This window comes from Dryobates pubescens, chromosome 13 (genome assembly GCF_014839835.1).
Source record: "Dryobates pubescens isolate bDryPub1 chromosome 13, bDryPub1.pri, whole genome shotgun sequence".
Classification (NCBI taxonomy): Eukaryota; Metazoa; Chordata; class Aves; order Piciformes; family Picidae; genus Dryobates; species Dryobates pubescens.
Window position 1 is genome coordinate 29,541,539 of NC_071624.1, and position 13,957 is coordinate 29,555,495.

Genomic DNA, 13,957 nt, shown 5'->3' on the forward strand with positions numbered 1-13,957 from the left:
TGCTGCTAGGGAGCCCTGTGGCTTGTGTGTGTGCCCTTGGGCACTTGGTCGGGTCTTGGCATTGGTACAAAGCACAGGTCCTTGTCCCATTCCTGTTTTCTGGTTGCTCCAGACATGCACCTGGGTCCCCTCTGCATCTGTCTCTCATATGGCTGTGGCACTGCAGTGAGCACTTGCTCCCAGCCCCCGAGCTACAGATGCCAAAAATACTCCTGCCCCAGAGGTTCTGGGGTGATGGGTGAGTCTGGTGGTGCTGGGAGCTGTGCCCTGTGTGGGAAGGATTGGAGGAGTGTGTGGTTCCATCCCAGCCCAGGATAAATCAGCCTGCTTTGGTTTTGACACAAAGCACAGGAGAGCGGGCAGCAGGGATGGTGCTGCCGGCTGAGCTCGTGGTCCTGCAGCACTGGTGCAAGGCCTAAGTGCTCAGGAGGTACTTGTGGGCTGGTCTGTAGTATTTGAAGTGGCAAACTGCTCCTGGCTGTCCTGGGTCACAATAGCTCCTCTTTTCTCTCTCATTGTGGCCCCCAGGACGACATGACCGACTCCTTGAGGGATTACACCAACCTGCCCGAGGCTGCGCCCCTGCTCACCATCCTGGACATGTCTGCCCGGGCCAAGTACGTGATGGATGTGGAGGAGATCACACCTGAGATTGTGGAAGCCTTTGTCAGCGACTTTCTAGCAGACAAGCTAAAACCTGAGCCCATCTAAGGGAGCTTCTGCACCCACAGACGTTATTTAAACCTAGGTCTCTCTTCCGCCGCTCGTGGATTCTCCAGCGTGTCCTCACGCCCAACCCAGTATCCAACCTTCTTGTGGTGCCTTGTTTTACACAGTGAATCCTTCTCCTAGGCAAACTCCTTGAGATGCACTTTCAGCAGGGAGTTGTTGGCGTGTGGAGACTTCGCTTGTGCTTCATGGTGATATATTCTCTAATAACCAGGCCAGAACTGTTCCCCTATCGTTATTTTATACACGGCACTAGCTAGCAGGCAAACCTTTTTGCATGGTGTTCTTCCCAACATATGCATCAGGCAGTGGATGGGGTTCTTGGGGCTCTTTTCTTCTCCTCCTCCCCCCTGCTTCTTTCCCTTCCTACCACCCCTGCTGACTAAATGACTTCAAGGAAGCAATAAGGAAACTATGTCCCTTTCACCTCTGGCCCGTCCCTTCCACACGAGTGCCCCGGCGAGGCCAAGACAAAGTCTTAACTGCTGACAACCTCTGAAAGACTCTGCGCCGTGGTGCAGCCAAACTCTTCCTCCTGGGGCTGAGACCTTTCCAGGTGGGTTTCCCACCTCCCACTCCAAGCACTGACAGCCTTAGGTGGTGCTGGCTGTGCATGTCAGGGTGTACCCGCCTGCGTCAGATGGGTGTTCCCTCTCTCACTCCTTCCCTCCTTCCCTCTCTGAGCCAGGACAACCACCACCAGGCTGCCCTCACCTCTCTCATCTCTCCTTTGTGATTCCCCTCCCCCCCATCCCCTTTGCCCCCTCTTTCTGGTATGACTTGTCCTCTCTTCTATGTTAGTTGATTGAGCTGGTTTTCGTAGGTGTGTCTCAACCCCGAAGTTAATGGTGCTGTTCTTTAAAAAACAACCAAAAAAATCCCAACAAAAAGAAAAAAAGGGGAAAATCCCTTTCTGACCCCCACAGCACAGCCAAGCCCCCAACAGTGACATTGTAAAAACTGTACATGGTGATTGGAACTTTGTAATAAAAGCCTTATAACAACCTCGGCCCCCAGGGTGCCCATTGCTGCGTGTCTCTCCTGGGGAGAGGGAGCCTGGGCAGGAGGAGGAGTCTCCCTAGCAGGCCCTCCCGGTAGGTGTTGGTGCCAGAGCCCCTGGTGGCTGATTCAGGGTGGTGTGTTTTACCCCTGGCTAGTGGAATCACCAGCTTGTGCCTTGCTAGTTCTGGAGCCAGAGTGGTCCAGTGCAGGCCTTCTGCCCCAGGCAGGGATTGTACAGTGATTTAGGTGGGAAGCTCAGTCTAGTTCAACTAGTGAACAGGGACCTCTGCAGCTAGAGGAGGTTCCACACAGCTCCATCCAACCTGACCTGGGCCATCATATCACCACTCTCACTGTAAAAAAGAAATAATCAAAAAAAGTCTCCCTTAACTTGATTCTAAATCTCCCTCTTTTAGCTTAAAACCCTCACCCTTGTCCTATCACAACAGGCCCTGACAAAGTCTTGTTCCCATCTTATCAGCACCTTTTAAGTACTGAAAGGCTGTGGTAAGGTCTCCCTGGAATCTTTCTCCAGCCCCAACTCTCAGCCTACCCTCACAGCAGAGGGGTTCCAGCCCTCAGATAATTGGTGTGGCCTCCTTTGGACCAGGTCCACGTCTCCCCGTGCTGAGGACTCCAAAGCTGGACCCAGCACTGCAGATGGGGCCTCACTAGAGCAACAGAATCGGCTCTCTCAACCCGTGGCCACAAAGCTTTGGGACAGCACAGGACAGGATCCACTCAGGTGGCTGCTCTTTGGCCTTTCTGACCTCCCCAAACCACAGAGCAGCAGCCAGACCACACAGCCCGAGGCTGTGAGAGGAAGGACGCTGTCAGCAGCATCCCGGCCCTGCCGGCACAAAAGCTGCTGCAGCAGCTGTGCCCTGACCCCACAGCAAGTGATCCCAGACCCCCTCAGATCTGGCAGGTGGGCCTGGAGGGGCCCTGCCAAGAGCTGCCAACAGCAGGGGTGGAAAAAGCCAGGCAGCGGGGCACTAGCTGCCGAGGGGAGGGCTCCCACCCCAGCCGCCAGCCTTTCCCTTCTCACTAGCATCACCCTGCGGCCACAGTGCCTGCAGGCTGTCCTGGAGTCGGCCAGGCACGGCGCCAGCACCGCCCGAGCGCTTTGCTGCCCATTCACTTTTATTAGGGCTACACATGCCAAACGGGAGAGATGTTGCTTCAGCACCTGACCTCAGCAGTTCAGCCCACTACAGGGAAGGGCTGCCTCTCATCTTCCTGCTTGTGCCTCTGCAGCAACTGTCTCTTCCCTTCAAACAGCACGATGGCAGCAGCCATTGCAGAGTTCAAGCTGTCCATGCCTGGCACCATGGGAATGACCAACCTCTTCCCTCCCGTGCTGGCTGCCAGTTGAAGCGCATCCAGACTCAGGCCGTGGGTTTCTCCTCCGATCACCACTGCCACTGGAGCTTGTGTCCAGTTCTCATGGTAATACTGCACAGCCAGCTCTGGGATGCAGACACCTTCTGCTCCCTCTTCATCCTCATGCTCAGGAGCAGCCTTAGGTTTGGATCTCAGAGGAGCAGGGCCAGCCCTGGAAGATCCCGTCAGCACGGACGTGGTCTCAGCCCGAGCGCCTGGGTCTTTATTGTCAGCCACACAGACCTGGATGGCAGCAGGAAGGTTGCTGGGAACAGATTCCCAGTCCAGGTCGGCGATGATGGGCAGACGGAAGTGAGCCCCCATGCCTGCTCGGAGCACCTTTGGCTCCCATGGATCCACACAGCCTGAGACAGAAGCAGGAAAAACAGTGACACTGCAGCAGCTCCCACAAAGATGGGACTCAGTAGCCACTGTCTCCTGCAGCAAACTGTGTCTGTGCTGGACACTGCTTGTAAACATCTTCAAGCACTTCTTATTCCCTCTCTTACCCCCCACATTACTCAAACTATGCCCCAAAATTACTCAAACTAAGCATTTTTCCCCCAGGAACAGGCTCTTACCTTTGGTGAGCAGCACTTTCTCACAGCCTGCTCCTGCTGCAGATCTCAGAATAGTCCCCAGGTTTCCTGGATCTCGGATGTTGTCACAAATGAGGAGCAGTGGTAAGGAGTTGGCCAGCTGAGCAGCAGGGTAAGACATCTTGGCATGGTCAGGCTTGGAAAAGATCCCTGAGGAGACAAAAGAGCTTACAGGCTTCTGACTAACATAACCCAAGGAGAGAGTTATTTCCTTTAGTTGGCCCAAATTTCACTAAAGAGGTGCTGGAGAAAGCATAAAGAAAAGCAACAGTCAGAGGTTTGAGAGGAGTTTGTCACTTGACAAGAACTACTTTTTCCCAGCAGAGCTGGAGCCATGTGCTGTTAAAAATGGGTATTACCCTCTTCAGTGCACTGGAGGAGCCACTTTATCAGCTACTGCAGCAGACCAAAGAAAAAGGCATTCTCTCAAATTCTGCCATTCTTCAAACATTGCCAGGATGTCCAGGGCAAGGTTATGAAGAGTTATTATCCACTTATAGTAAGATAAGTTTCTCTTTGAGCAATGTTATGGCAGATTCTAAGGCAACTTACCTATAAGCCCTTGAGGAGTTATGAGGTCAGACCAGTTCTTAATGTCCTCAAATTTCACCTTGACTAAGCTGGCTCGTTTTAGCTCTGTCTCAGGCAGCTCCTTCAGGTGCCCCAGGGTGCTGAAGAAGAGTATCCGAGGCACAGCTCCTGCCTCTAGGGCATCCCTGATCAGGCGATGGCCTTCCAGCAGAACCTTCCCATGATGATCCCTAAACTTCTTCGACTTGGCAATAGTCACCACTTTTCTGTGGAGAAGTTAAACAGAGAGAGTGACATCCATCAGTCTGAATGAAAACTTTACTGGGACACTGACAGCTCCGCTTGGAAGTCCCCCAGGTATCTTTTCGCCGGCTGTAACTGGCTCCGCAGTATCAGTCTCTACCCAGAGTCCCAAAATGTCAGGATCTGCCTCAGTTTGCACACATGGCAGCGCCTGATCAGGGGCAGTTCAGAGGAACCCTCCCCCTGCCCAGTCCCACAGCGCGCCCCAGGACGAGATCCCTCCCACAGCGACGATGCCCGCGAGCTTCGCCTCACCCCAGTCTCTTGTCACCGGGCGACGCCTTCTCGTACCACAGCCCAGGCCCAGCCGGCCTCCGCTCCACTGCTGGCTGTGGCGGAGGGGGCGGCTCCCGGGGGCTTTTCTGCTCTTCCGCCGCCGTTGCTCTCTTCTCTTTCTGCGGCGGCAACACCCTTACAGGGCTCCGCCGCAATGCCCGCACCCCTCGCCGTCCCACCTCCGCCCTCCTCATACCACTGGGCCATAGCAACGAGCAGCCCAGCTTGGGCGCCATTCTGCCCAGCGCTGCCATCTTCGTTTGCCGTCACTTCCGCCAGGCGGGCGTCGCGCCGCAGTGACGTCACCACTCCGCCGCGATGGGGGCCCGGCGCGCGCTGCACTTCGTCTTCAAAGTGGCGGACCGCGGCCGGACCGCGCGCTTCTACCGCGAGCTGCTGGGCATGAGCGTGAGCGCGAGCGCGGGGCGGGCGGGGCCGGGCCGGGCTTGAGGGGAGGGCGCGGGGCGGGGGCTGGGGTCGCGGTCACCGTCACCGTCTCTGTCATTGTCACTCACTGAGGCCCCCCCCCCGAGATTCTGGTCTGGCCCTGAAAGACGATCAGGCGCTTCTCCGCCTCCCGGGGTGCGGCCCCGGTGACTGTCAACGCCTCCGGCGCCTCCGATTTAAGCTCTTCTGCTCCGGGCCCGGCAGCGCCCCGTTGAGGCTGGAGACGGCTGCTGAGGAGGAAGGCCGCGCCTCTGTGCTCAACCCCTTCTCGCCCAATTCCTCAGGTTCTGAGGCATGAGGAGTTCGAGGAGGGCTGCAAGGCCAGCTGCAACGGGTGAGTAGCATCTTTGTGCCTTCCTCAGGCCTTTCTTCCTCATAAAGTTTTGCCAGCCACGACCAGCCCTGTGGTGGTATTTTGTAGGTGAAATAGGGGTGACTCTGATTTGAGTTGGGTTTTTTTAGCAGTTCCCTTAGAATCAGCAATTCCTCTCTTTGTGTAGGTGTGATGTTTACATTTAAACATAGGCGTGGCTGTATTGCACCTCCAGACTGATACTGAACGTGATAGCATTTCTAAGTTTTCCTGGACACACAGTCAGTTACTGTGGTAAATTGTCAGACATAGGGCCATCGGGGATCTTGAGTTAAAAATCTCTCCTAGTAGCTCCAAATAACTGTTGTCTTTCTTCAGAAGGGACAGAAATCTTGCAATCTGGTCTCTAACCACATGCTCTTCCTATTTAGCAATAAGGAAGCACTGATATCATTCCAGCTAATGAGCAACTTCTGCTCCTAAAACGTGAGCTGTTAAGAAAAAAAAGGTAGCACTGATTTTTGTTGCATGGTCATGAATGATAGCCCAAGGTCAAAACTGCTGAGTGGAGAAGGTCCCTGTCTGCTGTGTCCTGAGCTGCTTTGAGAGTTCTTCACAGCTCCTGCTTGGCAGGAGATTACTGGATTACCATTTCTTTGCTTTGGAGGTGCAATTCTTCCTTGAAGTGTAATATGTGCAGCTCTTGATGTTTATTGCTAATACTCATGGCAGTTAAATATGGATGTTCCAGCCCTTATGATGGAAAATGGAGCAAAACCATGGTGGGCTATGGGCCAGAAGACAACCACTTTGTTGCAGAGTTGACTTACAATTATGGTATTGGAGAATATCGCCTGGGCAATGACTTTCTGGTAAGTACCACACTTAGCAGCAAAACCTTTCTTCTGAAGGTAAGCTTTTCTGGGTGGATGATTAGGATTCTGTTCAGCATAGGGGTTGTACCAGTTGCTTTTGTGTTGCTCTATTTAGGACCCAGAAAATGCTTCCCCGAGCATGTTCCAGCTCAGTTGCCGGTGTTTGCTGCCAGATCCAATGTGGAATGGTTAGCTGAGGAGGATGTTGCTGTAGGAAATCACTCTCTTATTTGTTATTACATATTCCTTTGTTATTTACCAGCTGACAGTCAGTGAGATCTCATGTTTCACCTACCCACCCATGGTGTGTGTTTCCTTGTTGTCTCTCTTGAGCTAATATTCTTCCCCCAGGTGTCAGGGAACAGCCTCTTGCAGCTACAGATGTCTGCCTAACCTGCTGGAACAGTTAGGAACAAGGTTTTCTGCTTCTGTGCAGTGTGTTGAACTGGAGTTTTAAATTCCTTTTGCTTATATTTTCCCTTTGGTGTGAAGGAAGGGTCAATTAATGCATTCTCAAGATATGTGAGATACACAATAAGACTAAGCTTATGTAATAGCAAGATACTCAGTTCTCAGGAGACTCTGTGCTCCATCTGTAATAATAAAAAGTGATCTGATTTGTTTCTGGTCATTTTTAGAGGCAGACTATTAAAAGGCAGGACTTGCACACCATCCACCCTGTGAGTTCTGTGTGTTTCTGTTCTGTCTTGTCAGGGCATAACACTTGTGTCCAGCCAGGCTGTGAGCAATGCAAAGAAGATGGGGTGGCCCCTCAAAGAAATAACAGCTGGTGTTTTTGAAGCTGAAGCCCCAGGGGGGTACAAGTTCTACTTGGAAGACAAGGAACAAGGCAAACAAGGTGACACACACTGGATCTTACTGGTGTTCAGCCCAGTGGGGTATTAGAATGGGTTCTGTGTTTGTCGCTGGCATCTCCTGAAACAGAGCATGGTATTGTTGTTTCTTTGTTACTTTCCTTCTCAAGAAAGTACAGCTGGGTTTAGAACTACAGTGTATTTGTTAATGATTTCAAATTATGGCAATCTTGCAGATCCTGTGCTGAAGGTGACCTTGGGTGTCTCTGATCTGCAGAAGTCTGTTAACTACTGGTCTGACTTACTTGGGATGAAAATATATGAGACGGATGAGGGAAAACAAAGGGCTTTGCTGGGCTATGGGGACAACCAGGTTAGTCCTTGGAAAACTTTCCAGTCCTGATCTTGAGGAGTTGTGTCTCGCCTCTTGTTTTGTGAGAATAAAATCTTGAAGGGTTAAAACCCCCAACTCATAATTAAAGCAACTGTGTGCTTAATTTTGTGCATTTTAATTAAAGCTTGTGCACGCTTAACTGCATTTTCAACAACAAGGTGTGGTTTGCTCTGGTGATTCTGGCTTGTTGGGAGATGTGTCTATGGGTGATTTTGAAGTCATCCACATGTTGAGAAGCTGGGGTGGATGTAGCGCTGAGAGCAGCATCCTTGCAAGTCGAGTTTTCTGTTTGTCTCCTTCAGTGTAAGCTGGAGTTGAAGTCTGTTGGAGGAGCAGTGGATCACGGGACAGCATTTGGGCGGATTGCCTTCTCCTGTGCGAAAGAAGAGGTGACATCACCTTTCCCTTACCCCTGTCCTTACCCAGAGCTAACAAGTGGGAACTTGGTTCCTAGTAAAAGCAACATACCTCAGGTAGTAATTCCAAGCAGATACTCTGTTGGTGTTTTTCACAGTGGAGTGGTGGGTAATGGGGAGCTGTGAGAATGATCTGAATGCATCTGAGCTTTGCCTGGGATTGATTTTTGTTTGTCTTCTGTCTAAGTTGTCAAAGATTGAAGCACTGATGAAAAAGGAGAATCAGACAATTTTAACACCTCTGGTTAGCTTGGACACACCTGGCAAAGCCACAGTGCAAGTGATTATTTTGGCTGATCCTGTGAGTAGCATTGGAAACAGTGATTAAAATCGATTCAGATTTCTCTCTGCCATGTATCTAACTTCCCTGCCTTTAAACTTGGTTTAGGATGGCCATGAAATCTGTTTTGTGGGAGATGAAGCGTTCAGAGATCTGTCCAAGGTGGACCCTAACGGTGACAAACTGTTAGATGATGTAAGTAATGCTGTCAGCACGTTTGTTTCCTTCCTGATAAAATCACAGAGGTTGGAAAAGAATCTTTAAGATCAAGTCCAATTCATTACTATAGATACTTGTAGACTCTGATTTTCACTCCATGGGAGTTTTGCTGAGAAGCAAGTCTTGCAGTCTTGCTAAAGAAAGCAAATCAGTTTTTGAAGTTCACTTAGTGTCCTGGCTAGAGTTTCCCAGCCCTGCTCTTGAGGCAGCTAGGTGCTGATGTGTCTTGTTGTATGATTGACTACAGAAAATGCTTTGTGAGCTGCAGTAGTGTCAGTGCAGAAGGACATCTGCCCAAGGCAGAGGGGCTCTGTGGGCAGGCTGTGTTCAAACTATCCTCTTTTGCTCTTGTGTCGCCAGATCATCTATTGATTTGCCGCAGCAGACAGCGTTAGCTTTTGGTGTCTGTTTCCCTTTATCTATCAGAATAGCTCCCCTCTGAATTAGCAAGTGTCTTTGTGACCAGTGTGGGTTTGTGGGGGGGCTGGTGAGAAGGACCAGCCAGGCATCTGATGGCTTAGCTGTTCTGACCATGGCAACGCTTCTCTCTGCAGGCCATGGCGGCAGACAACAGCGACAAGTGGTTTGCTGCTCAGAAAAAGAAGAAGGCTGCTGCTTAGCTGGAGAGAAGGTCTGGGCTGCTGCCTCGTGCCTTGGTTATCATCTGAGAAAATGCCAGCCCTGTATAATAATGTGTTGCATTCCCCTTTCCAGTAACAGGCTTCCATGATGGTTGATTTGGTTGATTTTAAGCTTTTGTCTCGCTGCTGCTGTCTCCTTTCAAGCAAAACTCGTGTTGTCCTTCAGAAAAATCAGGTTCTGCAATAAGGAGCAGGCTTCAAAATTGGAGGCCATCAGTGAAGAGGAACACATCTCATTTCTCTGCTGTTCTTCTACTTGAAAAAGAGGCTGCTAAATTAATTACAATATCCAGTTCTCTTAACTGGCTTTTGCAGCTCAGAGAAGAGATTTTCAGGCAGCTGTGGCTGTATCACAAGTGTCCCACGTCAGTGGCAAGGTGTTGGGATGAAGGGAAGGGCTGTGTGTGGAGAACTGGAGCAGTTCAGCTGCCATTTCATATGCTTGGTTACTGGGAACAGAGAAATCATCCTGCTAAACCATGTGGACAGTCTAGTCTGGAACAAACCACGTTTAAATTCCAACATTTTTCCCAGGCTTTTCTCAGTGGGGTTATTGACATCGTGGTTTCCACCCCAAAATGAGGAGCCTTCCACATTCCAGGCTGGAGCCAGGGTCTTGCTTCAGGGCATGTAGCAACGCTGTGCTGTCTGCTGAGGAGGCTCAGAATAAGTCTGTCACGGTTTTGTGACTAGCTCTTGTTGAGAAATTGCCTTTGGAAGTAACAGTTCAGGGTGTACTTGGTTGGAATGAAGTCACTTAGCTTTTGCTAGTGGAATTAGGGCTGGGAGCACTTGCCAACATTGTGTGGGTCAGGCATGCTGCCTGGTTTGATATGTTCCTTGAGGAAAACCTTAAATGTTCTGCAGAGAAAAGCAGGTGAAGGCAGCAGCTGGGGCACGTCGGCTCTTGGGGTGAATGTTCTGAGTTTAAAGAGGAAGAATTCCTCACTGTTGATTGCGTTGTTGGAGCTTTGGTTCAAGTTCAAGATGATTGTCGCCTTTAACACAAATAAAAGAGCCTGGGGAGGACGGTCTGAACACCTGCCTTCCTCAGCGCGGCGCCGAAGGTTGCTTTGCGTTTGAATTGTGGGGAATTACTAATTAACCGCAGGAAGGGCAGGGGCGGGGACGGGGGGGATGGCAGGCGGTTGCCACCACCGGGCCGCCAGGGGGCACTGTGCGCTGTGACGGGGCTGGCCGCGTGACGTCAGAGCGCGCCGCGCGCCGCCGCCGCCATGGAGCCCGGTGAGTGCGGGGCGTGGGGGGAGCGGGGAGCGGGGCCCGGCAGGGGAGCGGGGAGCGGGCCCAGGTAACGGTATCTCCGCGCAGGGCCGTGGGGCGTGTGCGAGGAGACGGCGATCCTGCAGGGCGGGTTCCTGCTAGCCGCCCGCCTGATCCAACCACGGCCGCTGCGGGAGCTGCTCAAAGCCGAGTGGTCACGCGTGGGACCCCCAATCACCGACGCCCTGCGGGAGATCGGCGCCCGCTGCCCTTCGCCGCTGCAGCACAGCCTCTGGAAGAAGGAGGCCGTGGCCATCGTCTGGGCTAAAGTCCTGCTGCCCGCCCCGCCGGCCCCCTCGCTGGAGCTGGAATGGAAGGAGGATGGCTTCTTCTCCGTGGGCAGGATGATCCCCGATGTCAACCACACCGTCCTCTTCGAGCTGCTTAAAGCCCTCGGCGGACCCCGGCTCTTCGTGCAGCTGCTGCTGGCGCTGCCCCAGGATGTGCACCGCCGCGAGCTGCAGCACCTGGTGGAGTACGTGGCCAGCGAAACGTCCTCATCGGACATCAGCTTCTTCTTGGACGTGTGGTGGGAGGTGATGAAACACAAGGAGGGACAGGAAGATGCAACGGTCTCTGCGTTCAGCGCTCTCGTACGTCAGCACGGCTGTGAGACCTCTCTGGATGATGGTCTCCAGCCTCCAAAGAGGTTCAAGGGTGACCCTGGCTCTCTGAACGACCCTCCTGCTGCTACCAGCCTGCTCATGGTCCTGATAGAGGGGTTGAAGCAAATCTACAGGAGCATCACCCTGCCCCGCATGAAGTGCTATGCCTTGGCCAACCTGGTGGAGCTTCTGTCTGCATTCACTGAGCTGGAGGCAGAGGTTGTCCCCCTCCCAGTCACAGAGTACCTGAACAAGGTCAGCTCTGTGGTCAGCCTCTGGATCAGTGACACTGAAAGCCAGTTCCACCACAGTGGGCTGGATGAGAAGGTGAAGGAAGCAGAGAGAAGCATGAGCCTCTTGTCTGTGGCCAAGCTCTCTCATGAGGAGTTCTTTGTTGGCTTGGGTTTTCTCTGCAGCTTGTTGCATGCCTGGGGAGAGGAGCTGCAGGGTGCCCTGAACAGCTCTGAGGGGCTCTGCTCTGAGAGCTACCGGCTCCTGGACTCTCTTACCACCTTTGGGAAGAACCTGATTTCCTTCTCAGAAACCAGAGACCTGGGTGAGGACGAGGCACACACAGTGTTAGAGCTGACACAGGTCACCAAGGACTTTCTTGAGGTCAGCACCAGTGTGAAGGGCAAAAATTTGGACACCAGCCTTGTGCCTTCAGTTGCCATGACAATCATTGAGCAAAAGCTGGACCGGCACGTGGAGATGTGCTCTGTTTTTGCTTCTGACAAGACCTGGGTCTTTTCAAAGGGCTGGGTTGACTGCCTTGTGAAAAACAAAGCCCTCTTCCAGAAACCAGAGCTAGTTCTGAAATTGCTGGAGACACTGGTGAACTTTGCTGTGTCCCACCAAGACAAGGAAGCCCGAGAGCTGCAGATGCAAGTGACCAAAGCCATTGTGGAGTGTTACACTGAACTTTCATTAACTGACAAAAACAAAGTGATCTCAGGTGTTCTGACATCCTGGGGTGGAGCAGGTCTGTCCCTGAGCTTGCAGGTTGTCATGGAGGGGTTCCAGGAGGACCTGAATGTGACATTCAACCAGATCACAAAGAGTGTGTCTGATGAAGGCCTGACCAGGGCTGTGGCTTCTGTGGCCAGGCTCATGCTGCTGTATCCCGAGGCCACGGTGAAGCAGGTTTGCAGTCTCGCTGTCATCAACCTAGGAGCACACCAGTTCCTCGCACAAATTCTCTGCTCCTTCCCAGCACTGAACTTCTTGGAGGCCTGTGATGATCCAAACAGGCCACGGAGCCTGGTGGTGAGGTGTCTGGAAGAAGCAATATGGGGGAGACTTTCCTCTGTGAGGGAAGAGGAGCAGTTCCTTGAGTTCTTGGTCTTTCTCATGCAGCCAAGCTCAGCCACCCCACTTGTGTCACCTGCAGAGGTGACCAAAGCTTTTGTCCTTCCCTATTTGAAGTCAAACTCTGCTCAAACTGAGCTGAGCCTGCAGATCCTCAATAAGGTTTTGGGGATACAGTGCTGTTCTGAAGAGCACTGGATCAAGTCCTGTCACCCATTCCCACTTCTCCTCAGCCTCTGCAAACTTCTAGATGGTTACACAAAATACTGGCATCAGCCCAGGGACCAGCTCTTCCCTTCACTGGAGACCAAAGACCTGATACTGAACATCCTCTGCCAGTTCTGTGAGGTGGTAAGGCCAGAAACCATTCCCTCCCCTGAGCTGTGGGTGCAGTCGCTGGCCTGGCTTCACAGGAAGGTGGCATCCCTGGACTGGACCATTGGTCTCAGGCTGAAGAAGCTTTATGGAGACCACTTCAAGAATGAGGTCCCAGCAACGCTGTTTGAGATCTGCACACTTCCTGAGGACGAATGGACATCCCAGCCTTTGCCAGCCTACGGGCCGGGCAGCGGGCTCCTGGCATGGATGGAGTGCTGCTGTGTGTCCGTGGCTCTTAGGGACACTATGCTGACGCTCCTCAAAGTCAATGTGGACAACCCTGAGGAAGTGAATCTCTTCAGCAAAGGCTTCCTGGTGGCCCTCATACAGGTCCTTCCTTGGTGCAGCCACAGTGAATGGAAGAGACTCATGCACGTGGTGGAAAACCTGCTGCAGAGGCAGGTGCTGCACGTGCCCTACACGCTGGAGTATGTGCAGTACCTGCCCCTGCTCAACCTCCGGCCCTTTGCCTGCTCCCTCCAGCTCTCTGTGCTCTTCTTGAGGGGCTTCCAGCTCCTCTGCAGCTCCAGCTGTTCCACCTGGCTGCCGGCAGAGGCTTGGCACCACGTGGTCCAGCTCTACTGTGGTAGCCTCACAGACCTGCTGGGCTCAGTCAAGAGCATCGCAGGGCCCCCCTCGCAGTCTGCCGAGGACAGGAACTTCACGCAGGAGGTGGCCTTCATCTGCATCCAGATGTTCTGTCACCTGCTGCACGTTGCCACCATGCTGCCAGACACGGGGTGTGGTGAGCCGCTGGTGGTGGTGGCGTTGGAGACCCTCTCACAGTACGAGATGTTCAGCAGCGCTGATGCAGCCCCCAGCAACGTGCTGCGGAGAGCCAACGAGAGACACTTCTTGGAGTCCATCGCAGACAACGTGGGTGACAAGGAGCTGCGCAGCACCCTGCTGCAGAAGCTCGGCAAGCTAGGAGCCCACTCGGCTGGAGAGCCTGCTTGAGAAGGTGGAGTTGGACAACAGGAGGGCACTGACCCTGCCTCAGGACAGCCCTTACCTTGGAAACTTGTAAGATCTCTAATAAACCTTTGCTATTTTTCTTTTCTGAGCTCATTTTCCCCCTGCTGTGTTTCCATCCAGCCTGAGCAGGGGCCTCGTAATGTTGGGTAGCAACAACCGCTGCCTAATTTTCCAGCTGTGCACACAG

At 52.8% G+C, this 13,957-nt stretch overlaps 4 protein-coding genes across 4 annotated transcripts in view; 3 read left to right on the plus strand and 1 right to left on the minus strand.

Annotated features, from left to right (window-relative positions):
- NXN (nucleoredoxin) overlaps nucleotides 1-1,602 on the plus strand; it is a 52,150-nt gene extending 50,548 nt beyond the window's left edge. Inside the window, exon 8 of the mRNA XM_054166354.1 lies at nucleotides 529-1,602. Within this exon, the coding sequence (XP_054022329.1) occupies nucleotides 529-711 (183 nt within the window). The 3' untranslated portion in view covers nucleotides 712-1,602. The remainder of the gene's footprint in view (nucleotides 1-528) is intronic.
- Nucleotides 1,603-2,889: 1,287 nt separating this feature from the next.
- Nucleotides 2,890-5,083, minus strand: MRM3 (mitochondrial rRNA methyltransferase 3). The gene is made up of 4 exons (XM_054166355.1): nucleotides 4,803-5,083; nucleotides 4,266-4,510; nucleotides 3,696-3,863; nucleotides 2,890-3,479 (listed from the first exon to the last, which is right to left on the minus strand). The coding sequence occupies exons 1-4, from the start codon at nucleotides 5,075-5,077 to the stop codon at nucleotides 2,935-2,937; spliced, it is 1,233 nt and encodes a 410-aa protein (XP_054022330.1). The 5' UTR covers nucleotides 5,078-5,083; the 3' UTR covers nucleotides 2,890-2,934.
- A 45-nt stretch (nucleotides 5,084-5,128) lies between these two features.
- On the plus strand, nucleotides 5,129-9,874 carry GLOD4 (glyoxalase domain containing 4). Its single transcript, XM_054166398.1, has 9 exons — nucleotides 5,129-5,231; nucleotides 5,555-5,604; nucleotides 6,335-6,455; nucleotides 7,173-7,317; nucleotides 7,510-7,646; nucleotides 7,970-8,056; nucleotides 8,271-8,384; nucleotides 8,472-8,558; nucleotides 9,137-9,874. The coding sequence occupies exons 1-9, from the start codon at nucleotides 5,142-5,144 to the stop codon at nucleotides 9,200-9,202; spliced, it is 897 nt and encodes a 298-aa protein (XP_054022373.1). The 5' UTR covers nucleotides 5,129-5,141; the 3' UTR covers nucleotides 9,203-9,874.
- A 556-nt stretch (nucleotides 9,875-10,430) lies between these two features.
- On the plus strand, nucleotides 10,431-13,858 carry GEMIN4 (gem nuclear organelle associated protein 4). Its single transcript, XM_009903351.2, has 2 exons — nucleotides 10,431-10,468; nucleotides 10,553-13,858. The coding sequence occupies exons 1-2, from the start codon at nucleotides 10,459-10,461 to the stop codon at nucleotides 13,750-13,752; spliced, it is 3,210 nt and encodes a 1,069-aa protein (XP_009901653.2). The 5' UTR covers nucleotides 10,431-10,458; the 3' UTR covers nucleotides 13,753-13,858.
- The last annotated feature ends 99 nt before the right edge of the window (nucleotides 13,859-13,957 follow it).